General features: G+C 35.9%; 1 protein-coding gene across 9 annotated transcripts in view; it reads left to right on the forward strand.

Moving 5' to 3' along the window:
• Positions 1 to 22,235, forward strand: part of WRN (WRN RecQ like helicase) — a 144,096-nt gene that overhangs the window by 64,514 nt on the left and 57,347 nt on the right. For all 9 annotated transcript variants that reach the window (XM_033230369.1, XM_033230424.1, XM_033230414.1 and 6 more), the window contains 4 exons: positions 3,384 to 3,466; positions 7,115 to 7,221; positions 17,067 to 17,254; positions 21,815 to 21,989. In XM_033230369.1, the coding sequence (XP_033086260.1) occupies positions 3,384 to 3,466; positions 7,115 to 7,221; positions 17,067 to 17,254; positions 21,815 to 21,989 (553 nt within the window). The remainder of the gene's footprint in view (positions 1 to 3,383; positions 3,467 to 7,114; positions 7,222 to 17,066; positions 17,255 to 21,814; positions 21,990 to 22,235) is intronic.

A 22,235-nucleotide genomic window follows, 5' to 3' on the forward strand; every position in this document is an offset into this window, starting at 1 on the left:
ATAAGTCTTTGTATGGACATATGTTTTCATTTTATTGATTATATATGAAGGAGTGGAATGACTGGAACATGTGATGGATATATGTTTAACTTTCTTTTTTCTAATTGAGATAAAATTCACAGAACATAACTTTTACCATTTTTAAATTTTATTTTATTTTGAGATGGAGTCTTGCTCTGTTGCCCAGGCTGGAGTGCAGTGGTGCGATCTTGGCTCACTGCAAGCTCCATCCCCTAGGTTCATGCCATTCTCCTGCCTCAGCCTCCCAAGTAGATGGGACTACAGGCATCCGCCATGACGCCCGGCTAATTTTTTTATACTTTTAGTAGAGGTGGCGTTTCACCGTATTAGCCAGGAATGGTCTCTATCTCCTGACCTCGTGATCTGCCCTCCTCGGCCTCCCAAAGTGCTGGGATTATAGGTATGAGCCACTACGCCCAGCCACTTTTACCATTGTAATCATTACTAAAGTCCAGTGGGTTTTGGTGTAGTAATAATATATAGTATAATATATAATATATAACATTATTGCTATATAATATATAGTAATATTATATATTATATATATAATATATTACTATATATTAATTCCAGAACATTTTCCTAACTCCCAAAAGAATTTCCGTACCCATTATGTGGTCATTCCCTATTGTCCCTTTTATTTTCTTTTCTTTTTTTCTGAGACAGGGTCTCCCCTTGTCACCCGGGCTGGAGTGCACTGGCATGATCATGGTTCACTGCAGCCTTGATTTCCTGGGCTCAATCGATCTTCCCACCTCAGTCTCCTAAGTGCTGGAACTGTAGGCACAAGTTACCATACCTGGCTAATTTGTTTAATTTTTAATAGAGATGAGATTTTGCTCTGTTGCCTAGGTTGTTCTCAAACTCCTGGGCTCAAGTAATTGTCCCACCTCAGCCTTCCAAAACACTGGGATTACAGGCGTGAGCCAATCTGCCCGGCCTTTTGACTCTGTTCTACCCACTTCCAACCACTATTCTATTTTCTGTCTCTATGATTTGCCTCTTCTGGATATGTCTATAAATGAACTCATACAGTATATGGTCTTTTGTGTCTGGCTTCTTCCACTTAGCATAATCATATCAGTACTTCATTCAGTCTTTTTTATGACTGAATAATATTCCATAGTATGGGCATACACATTTTAAAAAATTCATTCATCAGTGATGAACATTTGGGTTGTTTCCTTTTTGGCTGTTATGAATAATGGTGCTATGAACATTTGTGTACCAATTTTTTTATAAACATACATTTTCAACGCTTTTGCATATATGCCTAAGAGTGGAATTACTGGACTATTTTTTAATTCTTTGTTTAAGAAACTATCGAGCTTTTTAGAGTGATTGTATCATGGGATGTTCCCACCAGCAGTGTATGAGAGGTCCAGTTCCTCCCCATCCTTGCCATCACTTAGTCTAGCTGATCTTTAATTTAAGCCATTCTAATAGTGTCTCATTTTATTTTTAGTTTGCTTTTCCCTAATGACTAATTATATTGAACATATTTTCATACACTTACTGGCCATCTGTATATCTTCTTTGAGGAAGTGTCTGTTCAAATCTTCTGCTTATTTTTACTTATTGAGTTTTGATAGTCATTTCTGTATTCTGAATATAAATTCTTTAGTTGATATATGCTTTGAAAACATTTTCTCCTAGTTTATGACTTTTCATACTTTCCACACAGTTCTTCTGAAGAGCAGCAGTTTTTCATTTTGATAAAGTCCAGTTTGTCTATTTGTTTTTTTAGGGATTTTTGCTTTTAGTGTTTTGACCCAAGGTTGCAAAGATTTGCTGTTATGTTTTCTCCTAAAAGTTTTATAGTTTTAAGTTTTACATTTAGATTTATGATTCATTTTTAGTAAATGTTGTCTATTGTAGGAGGTATTGATTACAGTTTAAATATTTTTCACATATTGTTCCAGCTCCATTTTTAAAAAAGACGATGCTTTTACACTGAATTGACTTTGTACGTTTGTCAAAAATAAATTGACTGCATATGTGTGGGTCATTTGCTGCACTCTCTATTCTGTGTTCTGTGGATCTATGTCTGTCTGGATTGGTGTCTTGATTACTATAGCTTTATAATAAACCTGGAAATCAGATAGTGCAAGGCCTCTAGCTTTGTTCTTTTCTTTCAGAGTTTTTCTGGCTATTCTATGTCCTTTGTATTTCTGTGAGCATGTCAGCATCACCTTTTCAACCAAAGTGCCTGCTGGGATTTTGATTGAGTTTACCTTGAATCTAGATATCGAAACAATTAGCTGTCTTGATAATTATTGTCACTGTTTTTTACCAAAGAAACTGGGCATGGTAAAGTAACTTGGCTAACATCACTTACCTTGTAAGAAGTAGAACTGGGCAGTTTGACATCAGAGCTTATTCTTTTTTTTTTTTTTTTGAGGCGGAGTCGCGCTCTGTCGCCCGGACTGGAGTGCAGTGGCCGGATCTCAGCTCACTGCAAGCTCCGCCTCCCGGGTTTACGCCATTCTCCTGCCTCAGCCTCCCGAGGAGCTGGGACTACAGGCGCCCGCCACCTCGCCCGGCTAGTTTTTTGTATTTTTTAGTAGAGACGGGGTTTCACCGTGTTAGCCAGGATGGTCTCGATCTCCTGACCTCGTGATCCGCCCGTCTCGGCCTCCCAAAGTGCTGGGATTACAGGCTTGAGCCACTGCGCCCGGCCCAGAGCTTATTCTTTATACTGTTTCCTATGTTAATTAGAATACAATGTTAATTTCATAAAGGTAAAGGCATATCGGTTTTGTTAATATTTGATTCCTGGTGAAAGCACAGTGCCTGGCGCACAGTAGACACTTAAACATCGGTTGAATGGATAGGTGAATGCTTTTAAAGTCTTTCCATATAGAAAATTAAGTTTCATTACATTTGGTTTGATCTAGGTCTTCATTTCATAGAATGGAGCACAGACTCTGTAAATATTTTGCCCCAGACCTAGCCTTGTTACAAACAGTGTCTTAATTAGGATTCTGTCTACCCAGGATAGAAATTAACTCAAGCTAGCATAAGTGTATATTGAATTTTGTATTAAGGATAAAGGAATGTCTCATAGATCCCACTTAAAAGAAATTAGCCAGCCCTTAGGAAGAGACTGGAATTGGGTTTGGAAAATACAATAGGGCTTTATTTTTATATTTAGTCTTTAGTGAGTCATCCTCATTTTTCTCTCAGAAGAGGTAAGCATTCTCTGCATGTATATAGCAATCTTTTAGATTTTCGTGACATAAAGTATTTAAACATTCATCAGGTATTTTGATTTTAAGTTGTAATTCCTTGAGATGATTGTTTTCTTTATTGTTAATATGTTTCCTTTCCTGTTTTTTTTGTTTGTTTGTTTGTTTTTACAGAGGCAAATACCGGATTGTATACATAACTCCAGAATACTGTTCAGGTAACATGGGCCTACTCCAGCAACTGGAGGCTGATATTGGTAAGTGGTAAAGAAGGATCTCTGTAAATACTTACTGAGTTAATCTTTAAAGTTAAACCTATGGATGGACACTGGATTTCACTTCTGTTAAAATTTATTTCAAACATTACTTCCTCCAGGAAATCTGACTCTCTAACTTGGAGTTTCACCTATCTTATCCCATGATACTCTATAATTCCTTTTGCTACAGAAATTAGGCTCTGTTAGCATAATTACCTGCTTATGTATCTGTTCTCTTCTGCTAGGCTATAAACTTTTCAAGGGAAAAATACCACTTTTTAAAATTTATATTTCCCTAATGCAGTGTGCTTGGCACATAGGCACTTAAACATATTGTTGAATGAATGTTGAATCCTAGTTCTATGAAATTTTGATTTACTTGTTTTTCATGTTCTGTATCTAAATTAAGTCAATGTAGTGGTTTTGTACTCTCTATAAGAATCACTTTTCAAACTTAAAAAAAATGTAGGTAACCAACCCCCAACCTTGAAAATTCTGATTTAACAGGCCTGGGGTGGCACCTGGCATTGGTGGCTTCTCACAGGTGATTCTGATGTATAGCCAGGGTTGGAAGCCACAGTACCTTTGATTAGTTGCCACTAGTGAGTTTGATTTATTACAAAAACCAAAAACTTGGATAAGTCAGAGTTTATTTCCTAGAAATTGTAAATATAGAATTAATCAAAAGCTGATAGCACTTTTTTTTGTTCTTAAAAATGTTTTAAGCCTCAGTTTAGTGAGACCTTGTCTCTACAAAGAATTTTTTAAAAAATTGGCCGAGCCTGGTGGTGCATGCCTGTAGTCCAAGCTACTTGGGAGGCTGAGGTAGGAGGATTGTTTGAGCCTGGGAGATGGAGGCTGCGGTGAGCCGAGATTACGCTACTGTGCTCCATCCTGGGCAACAGAGCGAGACCATGCCTCAAAAAAGAATTTTTTTTTCTTCTTGGTGGTTAGGCTCAACTATCCAAGAATTGCAATCATGGCTTCTATTGCAAATGCCCCTATTTCACACCTTCAGTTGACCTAACCAAATTTAATTTTTTAATATCATATGATCTTGTTGTATAATTATGTATTGAAATAATTCCAGATAGGTTAGGTTTTCAAATTGCAACGTCTCGTTTAACGGTTACTTTCATATAACTGTAGGAAAGCATTTGATAATTTTTCCAACAATATAATGAAAACAAACTTGTATCTTTTTTGGTATGTGTTAAAACTAACAACAGCATGAGGGCAGCAATTAACATTTCATTAAATATATTAGCAACGAGTACATTTATGAGCTCTTAAACTCCCTTATTGACATACTATATTTTTTGCCTTTAATGGACAATGAATTTGATATGTTTCCTATTAGGTTGTATGAAGTTCTTGTGAATATTTCACTTTGAATTAAGAATAACTACCCTATATATAAATTTCATGGTTGTATTGCAAAAGCTAGGGTCTATGTCTGTAGTGGTCTGGGTACGTTTTTACTATTTGCTTTGTTTCTGTGATAGTGTTAAATGAATAATAAGCTTAAGTATTTAAGCAAATACTTAATACTTTTGACAAGTAGTTAAAACTCTCTATTTTTATTTTTTTAATGGATGAATTATGAACACTGCAATTATTAGAGCAGTGTACTTTGCTTATGATGGATGAAAATGTTCTCTGGTTGACTCAGTGTTGAATAAAAAGGGATAAATTAAATAAAAGTTATTTTTGAAATATTTTCCTTTGCCTTTTGTTGCGGGAAGTTGTACAATGCTTGCAAAAATGAATATACGCAGGATGTTATTTGTACAGCAGTCTGACATTTAGCTAATCAGATTCCTCATTTTTCGGTAAATGTTAAATTACTTAAGTAGTCTGGATTTTTAACAGAAAGAGCAAACATAGTTTTATAGGGAGACTCCTTACCAACCAGACTTTTAACTTAAGTGAATGTTGGCAAAAGCTTGTCTAAACTGATTTTGAGGGATAAGGTTTAGCTCCTTTAAAAGCTAGTTTGTCAAACCTGTAACTAAAGCTTTTAAAAAATGGAAAGTTTTAAAGTAAAAGAGACCATCATCTCTGTTTCAACCTATTTAATTTAAAATCTGAGCTGAAGTAGGAGTATTGCTTGAACCGAGGAGTTCAAGACCAGCCTGGGCAACACAGTGAGACCCCATCTCTGAAAAAAAAAAAAAAGAGCTAAGCATGGTACCTGTTATAGTCCTAGTTACGAAAGAGAAAGAGAGAAGGAAGGAAGGAAGGGAGGAAGGAAGGAAGGAAGGAGGGAAAAATCAATCAGTCACTCAGGTTTAGTTTCAAAAGCCAAAATAATTAGAGTGATAATATTGATTTTTTTCCAGGCACTCAGTAGTACCTAGAGAATTTTGATACAAATAACTGACTTTGCCCCCATGTTTAGTCGTTTTTTTTTTTGGCTTTCTTTCTCCTCCACACTGTCTTAAGACTGTTGTAACTTGTAATGTCAATGAATTGTAATTGTTTATTTGCATGTCTGTCTCCTCTTTTAGAATTGTGAACTCCTCAGGTCATGGATTGTATTTTATTAGTCTTTTTATTGCTAGAAAAGTGTTTGGATAATAATAGATATTTATTAAACATAATAGGAGTAGTAGCAATTTTTTTTGTGTGTGCCAGGCCCTATTTTAGCATTTTATGTGAATGATATAATTTAATCTTTAGAGCATCTAGAAAATGTTAGGTACTATTATTATCCACATTTTACTTGTGAGAGGACTGAGACTTGGAAAGCTTAAGTAACTTGCTTAAGGTAATACACATGGCAGGTAGTGGAGCCAAGTTCTGCATCTGGGCAGTCTGACTTTAGAGCTTTTTAATCATCCTCCTCTTAGTGTCCGAACATTATTAATGCTCAGAGAAGTATCAAAGAATGATCATACTCATTGAAGGAAAAAATTATTCTTATGTATCAATTTGTTAATTGAGGGCAAAAGCACTACTGTTACTACTTTGAAAAATCTGAAGATATTGTTCTGACATGCATTACATCACACTGTTGATGTGTATGTCTGGTGTGGGGGCAGAGCAGAGGGGTTACTACAGGAAGAAAGAACAAATTACATTTCTTCTTACCTACTTTGTACATCATGTGATTTAGCTCTTCCCATACCATTTTACATTAGAAAATGTGACTGTCCTCCTGTGCTCTGATACTGGCATTTCAGAGGACTCTTTGCAATATGATATGTGATCAGTCATGGATGGCGATGCAGTTAATTTCAGTAGAAATTTGCTGGCTCTTTTTATCTCTTTTAATAGCTAATGCATGAGACAAAATTGAAGGTATTACCAAAGAGAAATGCAGGTGGATAGTTTTGGAGACAAAGTCACAGTAAGCAATTCATCTCTCCAAGGAATAGTGATGAAAGCTGAGATCCAATAAATGTCTTCTTTGGATTAATACATAAATATTTCCTTTTAAAATTCTTAAGCCTTTTATTCATGTATCTCCCCTCTCCCTATTTCCAATAATGATGTTTGGTATTAATATGATAGTATTTATGCTTCTGTTTTTATAGGAACCAAATACTTTGATTTTGGTTATTTATTCTCCTTCGGAGATGTAGATGAGTTCATTTTTTCCTTTTGAGCTTTATCTTTTCCTTTACGTGTTTTTCTTTTTTATAGGCATCACACTCATTGCTGTGGATGAGGCTCACTGTATTTCTGAGTGGGGGCATGATTTTAGGAATTCATTCAGGAAGTTGGGCTCCCTAAAGACAGCACTCCCAAGGGTAAGCTTTGCCAAGTCTGATGTCCCGAAATAACATTCTTACTAAGGAGAGCATTCAGGATTGGGGAGTGGTAAAAAAGCTGAAGACTTCACTATAAAAAAACAAATGGATAATGTAAAAAGAGAACTATTTTTTAAAAAATTCTAAAGTTGGCATATAATCTATTGAGGAATACAATAGAACAAGGCTTGACAAACCTTTTCTGAAAGGACCAGGTAATAAATATTTCAAGCTTTATAGGCCACATGTAGTCTGTATCACATATTCCTCTCTCTCTCTCTTTTTTCTTTTAGTAACCCTTTAAAAATGTAAAGGGTTACATTTTTCACTGGTGGGCCATAACAAAACAGGCTGTGGGCCATATTTGTCCAAATGTCTTCTCAGTGATCTTTCATCCATATGTCCTTTTACTCTAGGATGCTCTGAAATCCCGGTTACCCCTTTTTGTATCACATTGAAAACCTGAAGTCTGAACTATTCTACAGAGATTTTATTAAAGCTTTCAGTATTAGAATTTCCCTTTCTTCCCTATTATAAAAAATAGCAAATTTTGACCAGGTGCCAGGGCTCACGCCTGTAATCCCAGCACTTTGGGAGGCCAAGGTGGGCAGATCACCTGGGGTCAGGAGTTGGAAACCAGCCTGGTCAACGTGGTGAAACCCCGTCTCTATTAAAAATACAAAAATTATCTGGGCGTGGTGGCAGGTGCCTGTAATCCCAGCTACTCGGGAGGCTGAAGCAGGAGAACCGCTTCAACTCGGGAGGCGGAGGTTGCAGTGAGCCGAGATCGTGCCATTGCACTCCAGCCTGGGCAACAAGAGCGAAAATCTGTCTCAAACAAAACAAAACAAAACAAATTTTTATATGAATATTCTACATGATTGGCATATTTACATGAATGGTTTAAAAACCCACTAGCACTGTTTTATTTTTTATTTTGAAAATTGTAGATTCACAAGAAGTTGTAAAAAAAAAAAAAAAAACCATATAGAGAGGTCCTATGTACCTTTCACCCGGTTTCCTGAACAGTATCATCTTGCATGACTAGAGTACAGTATCAAAACTAGAAATATGACATTTGTACAGTATCTAGAGTTTATTCCTATTTCTCCAGTTTTGTAAGTATTCTTTTGTATGGTGTGTGTATTGTTCTGTAAGGTTTAATCTCATGTACATTTGTGTAACTACAACTGCAGTCAGGATACCAAATGTTCCCTTACCACAAAGCTGCCTGGAGCTGTTCTTCCCACCCCTAGCGCTAGCCACTGGTAACCACAAATCTGGTCTCACTTTCTAAAATTTTATTTCAAGAATGTTACATACATGGAATCATGCAATTTGTCACCTTTTGGAATTAGTTTTTTTCACTCAACATAATTACCTTGAGATCCATCCAAGTTGTTTGTGGTCATGTGTTGCTTAACAACAGAGATATGTTCTGAGAAATGTGTTCTTAGGACATTTCGTGGTTATCTGAACATGCACTTACACAAACCTGCATGATAAAGCTTACTGCATACCTAGGCTGTATGGTAGAGCCTATTGCTCCTAGGCTGTAAACCTGTCCAGCATGTTACTGTAATGAAAACTGCAGGCAACTAATACAATGGTAAGCATTTGTGTATCTAAACATATCTAATGTAGAAAAGGCACAGTAAAAATACAGTACAAAAGATAAAAGATGGTATACCTATATAGGGTGCTTCCTGCAAATGGAGCTTGTAGGACTGGAAGTTGCTCTGAGTGAGTGAGGGAGTGGTGAGTGAATGTGAAGGCCTAGGACATTACTCTACACTACTGTAGACTTTATACATATTGTACACTTAGTCTACACTAAATTTATTTTAAATTTTTCTTTAAAAATTTTCTTGCTTTAATAATAAATTAATCTCAACTTACTGTAACTTTGATTCATAAACCTAAAACACTTTTTGACTTTGGACTCTTGTGATAACTCTTAGATTAAAACATAAACGCATTGTACGGCTCTACAAAAATTGTTTCTTCCTTGATTAATGCATTCCATAAGCCTTTATTTTAAAATTTTATTTTTATTTTTTAAACTTTTTTGTTAAAAACTAAAATACAAACACGCATATCAGCCTAGACCTACACAGGGTCAGGATCATCAGTATTGCTGTCTTCCACCTCCACATCTTGTCCCACTGGAAGTTCTTTAGGGACAGTAACACTCATGGAACTGTCATCTGTGATAACAATGCCTTCTCCTAGATACCTCCTGAAGGACCTGCCTGAGGCTGTTTTACAGTTAACTTTAGAAAAGGAATATGTAGAAGGAGTATACTCTAAAATAATGGAAAAGGGTATAGGTAAATATGTGAACCAGTAACATACTTGTTTATTATTCCTCCAGTTATATACTGTACATAATTGTGTGTGCTATACTTTTTAATGACTGGCAGTACAGTGGGTTTATTGATAGCAACATCACTACAAACGTGAGCAGTGCCTTGTGCTAAGACATTATGGTGGCTATGACATCACGTGGTGATAGGAATTTTTCAGCTCCATTATAATCTTATGGGACCACTGTTCTACATGTGATCTGTCATTGACAGAAATGCCATTAAGTACCACGTGACTGTTTTTTGGAAGTCTGTTCCTTTTTATTATTACAGAGTATTCCATGGTATGGGTGTACTACAGTTTAACTGTTCACCTATTGAAGAACTTTTGGGTTGTTTTCCAGTTTTTGACTATTATGAATAAAGATGCTATGAACATTTGTGTGTATCTCAAAGGTTCTTCAATATATGAATGGCTAAACAACCTGAAAATATAAAAGTTTTCATTTCTCTGGGATAAATGTCCAGGAGTGTATTTTTAGTTTTTAAGGAATTGCCGAACTGTTTTCCAAAGTGGCTATAGCATTTTACATTCCTGTCAGCAGTGTGTGAATGATCTAGTTATCCTTGCCACCGTTTGTTGTTGCAACTGTTTTTATTTTAGCCATTTTGATAGGTGTCGAGTGGTATCTTACTTTTAATTTGCATTTCTCTCATGGCTAATGATGTTGAATGTCTTTTCATATGCTAATTTGCATCCGATGAAATTCCTTATATAATTGGAGTGCTTGTTTTTTTCTGTTGAGTTTTAAGAGTTTAAAAAATACATTGTAGAAACGAGTCCTTGGTCAGATACATGGTTTCAAATATTTCTTTCATTTTGTAGCTTGTCTTTTCATTCTTTTTACCATGTCTTTCACAGAGTACATATTTTACATTTTAGTGAAATCCAGTTTATCATTTTTTCGTTTATGGATTGTGCTCTTCACCTAGCCCTAGATCCTGAAGATTCTCTCCTATGATTCTTTCCTAAAATTGTTACAGTTTTATGTTTTAGGTCTGTGATCCATTTTGAGTTAAATTTTGTATAAGATGTGAGGTTTAAGTCAAGGTTCATTGTTTCCCCAATAGATGTTAAATTACTGCAGACCCTTTGTTGAACAGGGTATCCTTCCCTTGTTAAATTGCATTTGCCCCTTTGTTGAAAGTCATTTGGGTGTATTTGTCTAGGTCTATTTCTGGGTTCTCTAGCCTGTTATATTAATTTTGAATGAATAAATAAAGTTGACTTATGTTTAAGTTTTCTTGGTAGTAGTGAGGCAGTGGTGCCTTCTGAGCCCAGGATTTCCCAGTGTTGTGAGTAAACTGTGTTAGAAATTGTTATTCTTTTGGTAGTCTAGTTCAATTTCATTGCTCATTAATCTTGCTTATAGATAGCAAATTGAGAGGAATCTCAAAAATAGTGTCTTTTGTTAGCTTATCTCACAGAGTTTGGTTGGAGCAGATATTAAAACAGAACAAACCAAAAAGAAATCAAATATACTATTTAGCAAGTTTATATTGAGGGAAAATCAAGCCATGTGAATTGAGCTTCAGTGATGTGACTGACCTCGTGTCAGATTTTTGTATCATGGTTCAACAAGGTAGCTATTAAAATCTTCTTACTACTTCTTGAAATAATTCTTCAGTAGTCACATAGGACAGCACACACTCCTGGATTTCTTCTTTCCTTACTGTCTCTTTATTCCAGTCTCCTGTTTCTTCTCATCTCCCTGCCCTTTTAATGTTGGCCTACAGAAACCTTAGTCTTTGGACCTACCTTTGTACTCATTTTCTTGGTCATTTCGCCTAACATACAGTTTTATTTTATTTTATTTTATTTTTTTATTTTTGACATAGAGTTTCACTCTTGTTGCCCAGGCTAGAGTGCAATGGCATGATCTCAGCTCACTGCAACCTCTGCCTCTAGGGTTCAAGTGATTCTCCTGCCTCAGCCTCCCGAGTAGCTGGGATTACAGGCATGCACCACCATACCCAGCTAATTTTTGTATTTTTAGTAGAGATGGTGTTTCACCATATTGGCCAGGCTGGTCTTGAACTCCTGACCTCAGGTGATCCCACCTGCCTTGGCCTTCCAAAGTGCTGGGATTACAGATGTGAGCCACCACACCCAGCTTGCAGTTTTAAATACCAAGCCTATGCTGAGAACTCCCAAATTTTTATCTCCATCATAGACTGATACCAGCAGTATATGAGTGATCCAGTTGTTTTTGCCTCTTTGCCAGCATTTGGTGTTGTCACTATTTGTTCATTTTAGCCATTTAGTAGAATATATGTACATATATATGTGTGTACACACAGGCACACATCTAGGTAACTACTCAACATGCCTCTGGTGAGATGACCAAAAGGTGTCTCAAACTTAACCACTTCCTAACTGACTTCCGCGTAGCACTCCAGATCTGCTCTTTCCTCACTCTCCTCCATCTTGTTTAACAGCAACTCCATTGGCCAAAATTTTGGAATTTTCCTCAATTTTTTATCTTTTTCTTACACTCCACTGTTTATTTAAACAGTAAGGAAATCTCGTGAGGTCTTCAGAATATATGCAGGATTAAATCATTTCTCTCTTGATCCCTGTCATTCCCCAGGGTAAAAGCCATCATCTCCTTAGAGCCTCCTGCTTTCACTCTTCCCATCCCTCATTCTGTTTCAACACAGCGTCCAGAGTGATACTTTAAAAATGAAGTCAGATAGATCATGTCTTCTGCTCAGAACCACCTAGTAGCATGCCATTTCCCTCTAAATAAAGGCAAAAGTCCTTATGATAAATTACCGATCCTCATGTGATCTGGCCTTCCATTTTCCCTCTGACCTCATTTTCTCTTCCTTGTCTCCTCATTCACCGGATTGGGGCACACCACCCTCCTTGTTTTTGTTTGGACATTCCAGGCATGCTCCAGCGCCTGGGCTTTGTGCCTGCTGCTTCCTTGCCCTGAATACGTTTCCCCCACATTATCTGTGCGATGTTCTCCCCTACTTCTCTCAGATTTTTTGCATTTAGGCCTCCTGGGCCACCATATTTGAAATATCAGATTAGTTCCCCCTCCCCCATCATTCAGCATTATTCCTGAACCTTGCTGTTTTAAAAATAGCACTATCACTGTTTAACTTATTGTGTTATATTTTGTTAATTTTCTGTGAGTTCTTCACTGGAATATTCTTTGTAGGGAGGAGTTTTTGACTGTTGGTTTATAAAATCTAGAACAATACCTGGCTTATAGGAGGTGCTCAATATATAACGGGGTGAATGAATGAATGAATTCTGATGAGAAAGCTGAGAATTAGTAAAGTGACTTTCCAAAACAGGTAGTGGGCAGTATAGAGTTGGGCCATAAATAGCTACACCATACAAGCAAATGATTTGAAAGAGGCATAGAATGTAATTTCTGCCCTCAAGTAGCTCATAGTTCAGTAAAGGACTCTAGATTCATACCTATAACAGTAGAAGTAATAGTACCAAACAAAATATGGTATTATGAAGTGGTACAAATAATACAAAAAGATGAACAGTGTTAGTAGGACACGTGTAGAAGGGATTTCTGTGGTGAAAGTCGCTAGGCACAGTGCACCTGGAGGACTGATTTCCATTAATTTAGAATGGTTTAAAGTAAGCTTTTGGAAACTAGGAAGATTACTTTCTATAATCCTTTCCTAGGCCTTTGATTCTAGAAGGATTGTGTTAAAGGAGTTTTAAATATTTTATACAGTTCTTAAACATTTTTTAGCTTGAATTAAATCTTGTATTATGTCTGGCCATGGATGTCATTGGATCATTTTCATTTCTTGGGAGGATTAATAAAGCACATTCCTTCTGTTGGGCCTCCAGTGCAGGGAGCGTGTTGGCCGAGCAATGGCTGAGAAAACCTTTTTCCCCTGGTGTTTTCAAGAACCCTCTTTATTAGCTAAATGGTGTGACATGCCACCTGGTGGTTATAGCACTATCATTTTTTTTCACTGTTCTTGGTGCTTTTTTCCTTCTTCTGATTCCAGTCATGCTAGGATAACTACTATAAACCTGGAATGTTTCACACCATATTATTTCAATAAGTTCAAAAACAGCAGAGATCATTAAACTGTTTGGCACAAAGATTCCTATTTGGAGGGAATCAGACAAAGTGAGTGTTGAGAAAGAACAGGCAGGCAGAAAGCTTTGCATCAGTCTTAAAGCTACTTACATTTCAAGTAAGAGGAACTGTGAAGTCCATGAGACGTGGGGTTTTTCCATTACTTTCTCCCCAGTACTTATTACAAAGATCAGCACATAGTAGGTACTCAGTAACTATTTAGAATGAGTGCATGAATGAATGAAGTATGTGTGATGTTATGGAGTACAAAGTTAGAATTAGCAACATGACCTGAATTTGGAAGCAGGTGGAATACTTACACTTTTCTCAATCTGTGGGCACTACACCATTGAAGTATATTTCTAAGATCTTCCTAAATTTATAGTCATAAATTTGTTACTATAAATTTAGGAAGATTAATTTATATTTGGTTGTTTGATTTAGCAAAACTTGCTGCCTGTTAAAAAGAAATTAAGACCTGTCAATTTAAACAATACATTTTGTGAGTTAAGAACTAAGTGACAGTATAATTTATTACCCGAAGTAGTTTGCTTCTGAAAATTAAAGAGTTCAAGCTATTAATAATTATGCCATGACTGCAGGCATAAACTGGGAATGTCCCGGCAAATGAGGATGTGTTGTCACCCTTCTCATAGCCTGACTGTGTGTTGTTTTTAAGCTTCACTCTAGTTTATATATTTTAAATGTCATAAAATGCCACATACTTATAAGAGAAAAGGTCCTATTCATTGCTGAAGTGGAAGTTTATCATTAATTTTTAATATATTCTATTTATTTTCTAATTCTAGAAGCAACATTCTGAGCTATATCTTTCTAGAATGTTGAGGCAAAAGAGTAAATGTATAGTGATTTTCACCGTTACCAGATTGCTGGAATAGGGAATTTCTGGTAGCAAGATGGGTCTAACACATCATACAGCCCTCTCCATCTCATTTTTTTTTTTTTTGCTGAAAGAACAGTCCTTGCAAATGTCAGTTTCAAATCTGGGAGGAGTACTCATGTCTCTGAAGTTCTTATATAGAATTCTTTTTTTTATTTTAATGACAATATTTGTAATAGTTGAAACTTTTTGAGCGCTTACTATATTTCATGCATTACAGCACTTTACATGTTTTATCTCACTTGATATTCATAACTTTATGAGATTGGCACTGTTATTGTAGCCATTTTATAGATGAAGAAACTGAAGCTTAGAGAGTTAAATAAAGAGCTCAAAAATCTCACATCTAGTAAGTGGCAAAAACAGGATTTCAACTCAAACAATCTGATTCCAAAACAGATTTTTTCCACCGTGGTGCCATTCTTTTGCCTGTTTTTTCTGTTAACTTCTTAAAGATATGTCATGTTTCATGCTTGCTTCCTCATTTTCATAAATATATTACCTGCCCACTTATACATTATATTGCTTAGAAACAAACCCAACCCTCTTTTCTTATGGACTGTATCCTGAAAATCACTGTTTTTAATATGCAATTAAACAAGTATTTTATTAGTGCATTTATATAAATTATTTGACCAAAACTCCAAAACTGGTGAAAGTGCTTTACTGTGAGAGTGAGAATGTGCATGTTCTAAGAACCTCTAATTTTTGAACTTCCCTTAGTCTCAGTCTTATATTTGTTAAAACCTGTGTGTTAACACAGATACACCCATGTTGGGGGTTGATTAGAGAAACCACCCTCTTTATAGATTAGCTTGTTCATCTTTAAGTTGCGAGGCAGGCACTGTAAATTCAGAGAACAATCGGATTTTAAGCCACAAACCAATGAAATTAATTTTGGGGTTGCCTTTTCAAATAGTGTCACAAAATTTAAGGATAAAGAATGCAAAAATGATGCCAGTTACCTTGTCACATTCGTTTTGATTTAATTTTTTTAATTTGAAAAAACCTACTCTCAAACTTAATTGATTTTTTTTAATGTGAGTTTGGAGATTTTTTTTTATGTGAGTTTGGAGATTGAGTTTTTAATTCAGTAAAGTTATAGTGATTGAAAAAGTAGTTATAATTTTTAATAAATTGATCTTTTTCTTTTTTTTTTGGTGGAGTCTCGCTCTGTCGCCCAGGCTGGAGTGCAGTGGCCGGATCTCAGCTCACTGCAAGCTCCGCCTCCTGGGTTCACGCCATTCTCCTGCCTCAGCCTCCCGAGTAGCTGGGACTACAGGCGCCCGCCATCTCGCCCGGCTAGTTTTTTGTATTTTTTAGTAGAGACGGGGTTTCACCGTGTTAGCCAGGATGGTCTCGATCTGCTGACCTTGTGATCTGCCCGTCTCGGCCTCCCAAAGTGCTGGGATTACAGGCTTGAGCCACCGCGCCCGGCAATAAATTAATCTTGTTTTAATTTTGAGTCATATTCTAGAATTGCTTCTTTGCAAATTGGTACATTGCACGTACATTTCCACTTATATACAAGATAATTGCGATAGTTGGTTTGTAAAATAGATGCAGTGCATCTGAAGAGAGCTATTTTATGAGAATATTGTTTCCTGTATCTGTCATGAGCCAAAAAGAATATTTTTAAGAAAGTTATATTCTTGGTGATAGAACAGCTGATAATTTAGAAACAGCTGTAAGACAGTCCACTTTTTCTGATAATGAAATAATACCATAGTTAAGTGTGATTTCCTATAATAGGATAAAAATATGAGATCTAGTTTTAGGGGAGGCATGTTGTTACTATACTTTAGAATTTCTGGAAGATGACATATTCATGTTTTTCCTGATAACTGCTGAGTCTCCTGCTCTGTCTGCTAATCCAGTCAAGAAGTCTTTGCTAGCAATCAATTAATAATGCATGTTTCATTTATACATATTTCCTATATATAGTATGTTATTGATTATCTCAGTACCACTGAAGAGAGGTTATCTGGGTCATTGGAGCTTTGCTTCTAGATTTGTGAAGACATAAACCTATGTATTTAAAATAGGAGGCCAAAAAAAAAAAAAAAAGACCATTGCTTTATGTAGTTAGATTTTCAGTGAATAGAGTTTATAATTTGTAATTATACATTAATCAAATATAAGGCATAATTTACCTCCTGCTTATATCAGCACCATTTCAAATGTAATAAATGTTAAAAAATAATAAATGGAGAAGTAGATAGCTAACAGGTAGGCTTAATTTAATAAGACAAGGTAAATTGCATTTGGAAACCTCATGGATTTAATGTTTTATTTAAATGATTTCTAATTTTTAAAAAGTAAATATTGTATCCAGAAGGCTGAGAAACAAGTTAGTAGGGAGATTTTTTTCTTTACAAAAAATTTTACAGTTGCGTCTTTGACATTGTACTTCTGACTGTTGTCCTACCAGTCTCTTTGTAAGAAAGCAATACACATGTCGGGAATGAGTGGGCTCTTTCCTTTTTAAAATAACAGTTTTACATCATTCAGGTTCCAATTGTTGCACTTACTGCCACTGCAACTTCTTCAATCCGGGAAGACATTGTACGTTGCCTAAATCTGAGAAATCCTCAGATCATCTGTACTGGTTTTGATCGACCAAATCTATATTTAGAAGTTAGGCGAAAAACAGGGAATATCCTTCAGGATCTGCAGCCATTTCTTGTCAAAACAACAAGGTAAGGATTTAATGGTTGATGAATTTTGGTAATGATTTCCTTTTTTTTTTTTTTTTAAACAAATTATGTATTTTACGATTTTCTTCTAATGCATATTTAACGTATTTCAAATTCCACCTAGTTTTGGTTCAAGTCAAGCATGATGTTATATAATCAACTCAGTGGTTGAGAATAGTCTATTTTTAAAAGCAGAAACTAATTCTTCTAATGTCTTAATACCTCATTCTGTTGCTTAAACAGGGCAAATACTGTTTGTTTTTAAATTTTTTATTTATTTATTTATTTATGGAAACAGGGTCTCACTGTCGTCCAGGCTGGAGTGCAGTGGTGTGATCACAACCCACTGCAGCCTCAAACTCCTGGGTTCAAGCAGTCCTCCTGCCTCAGTCTCCCAAGCAGTTGGAGCTACAGGCTCGCACCACCATGCCTGGCTAGGTCATATACTCTTAATGATTGACAAGTAAACAAGCAAACATAAAATGACTCTTTCATCTGAATTCTGCCTAGTTTACTAATTACATGACTTCAGTCTTAAGGAGCTTAGAAACACGTTGTTATCTTACAAACACATTGGAGCCTGTATTGTGTTCTAAGGACTATTGTAGGCGCTTTATATAAATGATCTAATTTAATCCCTATAACTGCTCATCAGTAAGTTACCTATTATTTTCATTTTACTGATGAGGAAACTGACATTAGTACTTTTTTTCTGTTTATTTTGTTTAAAGGCATTTTAAATATTTATGTTAAGAAATTTTCAAAAGCCTTTATTTTACTTTTTATGAGCCTTTATTTACTATTTGAGACAGTGTCTTTCTCTGTCAGTCAGGTTGAATGCAGTGGCGCGATCCCGGCTCACTACAACCTCTACCTCCTGGGTTCAAGCTATTCTCCTGCCTCAGTCTCCCGAGTAGCTGAAACTGCAGGTGTGCAGCACTATGCCAGGCTAATTTTTGTATTTTTCAGTGGAGACGAGGTTTCACCATGGTGGCCAGGCTGATCTCGAACTCCTGACCTCAAGTGATCCACCTGTGTTGGCCTCCCAAAGTGCTGGAATTACAGTTGTTAGCTACTGCACCCGGCCAGTTTATAATTTTAAAGATTAAAATAAATGCTTCTTGTCCAGTCATGGTGTGTCATACCTATAATCCCAGCACTTTGGGAGGCAGACGTGGGAGGATCACTTGAGACCAGGAGTTCGAGACCAGCCTGGGCAACATGGTGAATCCCTGTCTCTACAAAAAATACAAAAATTAGCTGGGCATGGTGGTGCGTGCCTGTAGTCCCAGCTATTTGGGAGGCTGAGGTGGGAGGATCATTTGAGCCCAGGATGTTGGGGCTGCTGTGAGCTGAGATCACATCATTGTACTCCAGGCTGGGTGACAGAGCAAGACCCCGTCTCAAACAAAACAAAACAAAACAAAACAAAAAACTACTTCTACTAATACAAACACAAAACAAGCATAGACAAATAGAGTTTAAAGAACGTCATGGGTGTTTTCCTGTAAAGGGAAGATTGATGCTAGGCCAAGAAAATCCTGGAGTTATTCTTGAGGACCTTAAGGAATAATTTAAATGTAGGATTTGCTCCTGGCTTTCTTATCCTGTATTCAAAATAAAACAAGAATGGATTGAATATATTCTGAGTGTTCTGGCTCTTCTAGTGCTCTCTGAAGTGAGTGCTCATTATGTTTCACTTCCCTTTCATCCTAAAGAGGAAAAGTTCTTTTGAAGAAGGCTGTTTGTCCTAGGTTAGTCTCCACGGTCAGATCATTATCTCCTCCTAATCTTTGATCCTGTTCACTCTCTATGGCACTTTCCCTTATAATAACACTCTCCTTTTTAAAGCAGTTTACCTTTTTTGTGTGTAATATTGTTCTGTTTTTCTGGCATCGTGGTCCTCTTATAATATCCTATGCAAATGTTTCTTTCTCACTGTTTTTCATGTTGACTCTGCTAATTGAGGTCTTTGTTACTCTTTAGCCCAGACTATTATAATTTCTCCAAAGATATCCCCTCTCCCTGGTGCTCCCTGTTGCTTTCTATGCACAGTTTACAAATTATTGTCTGTGTACAAATTATTGTCTGCAAACACATCCTTCAGTCTAGAATACTTTTCTGGAACTCTTTACTGGGAAATAAAAAGCAGACTCAGTGTAACATTCAACACTATCGAAGATCTTGATATTTAGTATGAAATTTTTTTTTGAAGCAGATCAAGAAAGATTTTTATACCCATTTTTAATCCTCCAAGAAGACTTAGGACAGCCGGAAACCACTGAGAGTCAGAACACTTTCTGCAGATCTTAGGTGAACAGAAACTTTCCTTTTAATGAGCAGTGAGATAGAGGGTAATTAAGGCTTCAGAACATTGTCCGTTATTTCCATCTTCTTCCCTTACTTTAACTCTGCCAAATTCCTGTAATTTGTTTATCAGTATTCATGTTTTTTTAATCCATTGAGCTAAGGTGTTTCTTAAACTAACCCTATTTTGTTAAAATCTTAATTATAATATATTCATAATACATTTAAGTGAGATAGATGAATCTCTCATATAATTTAGTGGTTAGATTAGATTAGAATTTTCTCCCCTCAGAAAATTAAGAGGAAATAACAGTCTTTAGCCAAATCACTTGACAAAGTCATGACTCCTTTTGTAATAGGAATTTTTACTCTTTTGATTTATCTGTTACATAAGTTCAAATTTTTACATATTTTCCACCATTTTAAAAAAGAGTGGCATATAGTCAATATCAATTTGAACAACACTGTTGCATATAAATTGAAAAGGACTCCAATTTTCCAATTCCATTCCTCAGTTGTGATCACTGTCGGTATTTTGGCATTTAATTATGTAGACTTCCTTTCTCTGACTCTACTGCTGTGCATTTATACAGTTGTAGTTTTTTTGTTGTTGTTAAGTTGATACAGAAATATTGCATACTATATCCATTATTTCTGCAATTTTTTTTTCTTTTAAAGTATCTTTGCTCTCTTTCCTATATTTCAATATGTTGCCTTTTCTTAAATTAAAGCCTTAATATATAGGATATTACAATATCTAGGTTTTGGTGAGTAGTTTTTTCTTCTTTGAAAACATGTTTGTAAAATAAGATTTTTTTTTTTTTTGACATGGAGTCTTGCTCTGTTGCCCAGGCTGGAATGCAGTGGCGGGATCTTGGCTCACTGCAGCCTCCGCCTCCTGGGTTCCAGCAATTCTCCTGCCTCAACCTCCTGGGTGGCTGGGATTACAGGCACATGACACCATGCCCTGCTAATTTTTGTATTTTTAGTAGGGACAGGGTTTCACCATGTTGGCCAGGCTGTTCTCGAACTTCTGAGATCAGGTGATTCACCCGCCTTGGCATCCCAAAGTGCTGGGTTTACTGGTGTGAGCCACTGTGCCCGGCCTTAAAATAAGATTTTTATACACTAAAAAAAAAACTTGTATTTTTTCACTCCGTTAAGTAGTTTACTGTGAATTTTTGATATTGAAGCCCATTTGGTTGCTGTCAAAAATAGATTTGAGCAGTTTATTCAGTATGACTCTTGTGGTGAAATTACTGCCTTTTTTCCTCTGCTTAAGTTTTCAGTGGCTTTTGCCATAGTCCTTAAAGGTTTTACAGTTTTTTTAATGTTTAGTTTTTAAATGTTTGCTTATTTCATCGTATGAATATAGATAATGATGAACATTTAGATTACTTTTTACTATTATAGTGTTGCAGTAAATATTTGTTTACATTTATCTTTTGGCCAATAAGCAAATATTTTTGTAAATTAGAATCCTAAAATTGAAATTGGATCAAAAGTTATATGCAATTGAAATTGAATAACTTTTCCTAAATCTAAAATACTATAGTCTTTTTTATATTGTCAGCATAAATGAATGCAGTTATGTAAATGAATATTTTTAGGCATTAAGTAAAATGTTCCATGGAAATTGAACTTTTAAGTTGTTTATACTTCTATGGAAATTGTTTACACTTTTAATAAAGAAGCACAAGTTTCTACAAAATACATTCTAATAGATGTTTTCTATAATATTCAGTCTCAAGATTACTAGTAAATACTTCTTTGAACTGTAAAAGCAATCTTTCAATATTACAAGAAAGCTCTTGCTTTAGTAAACATTTGGAAACTCAACTTTATTATCATAAGAGAGAATAAGAACAGTGTAACAAGTTTTATGCATACTCCTTTGTAAACCCTCACCAGACTAATTGTTAATCTGGTGCCTTGCATTCCCCAAAGTATTTGTATCTGTCGTTTATAAGTTTTTATCAAGGTTTCAGCTAAAACAAATAAATTTGCGTCTGGTTTTAGCTTTAATTTGAGCTGAAACTGTCAAAACTGAGTTTTGGGGACTTCACACCATTCATTTGGACATTTGATTCTCTATAGTGTTTTAAATTTTCATGCACTTAAATATATCATTATTTTTGATAGACTTTCTTCCTTTAGTCTTTAGAAAGTAGAAAAATTAAATAAGATAAAACCCAAACCGGTCTGAAGCATATATACAATATATATGTTTGCTCTTTTGTTCTTGTTTTTCTTTAGTTCCCACTGGGAATTTGAAGGTCCAACAATCATCTACTGTCCTTCTAGAAAAATGACAGAACAAGTTACAACTGAACTTAGGAAACTGAATCTATCCTGTGAAACATACCATGCGGGCATGAGTTTTAGCAGAAGGAAAGACGTTCATCATAGGTTTGTGAGAGATGAAATTCAGGTATGAGGATCAATCATCATTGCTCTCCGTTGTTCATAGTGGAAGTAGATATTTCTCAAATGTTTATTTAACAGATCTTTATTGAATATTTTCTTTGTGTTAAACATAAAGCAGTCCCTCTGATAAGTGTGGGAGAACAAACTTGCAGATTGGTGTAAATAGCAATCTGTACCTAGTGCTTAGGTGCACAGAGGAGGGAGGAATAGCTCTGTCAGGGTAGTTGTGTAATGGGGGTGGTCCATCCAG

The sequence above is a fragment of the Trachypithecus francoisi genome, unplaced genomic scaffold (genome assembly GCF_009764315.1).
Source record: "Trachypithecus francoisi isolate TF-2019V2 unplaced genomic scaffold, Tfra_2.0 Contig01440, whole genome shotgun sequence".
In the NCBI taxonomy this organism is placed as follows: Eukaryota; Metazoa; Chordata; class Mammalia; order Primates; family Cercopithecidae; genus Trachypithecus; species Trachypithecus francoisi.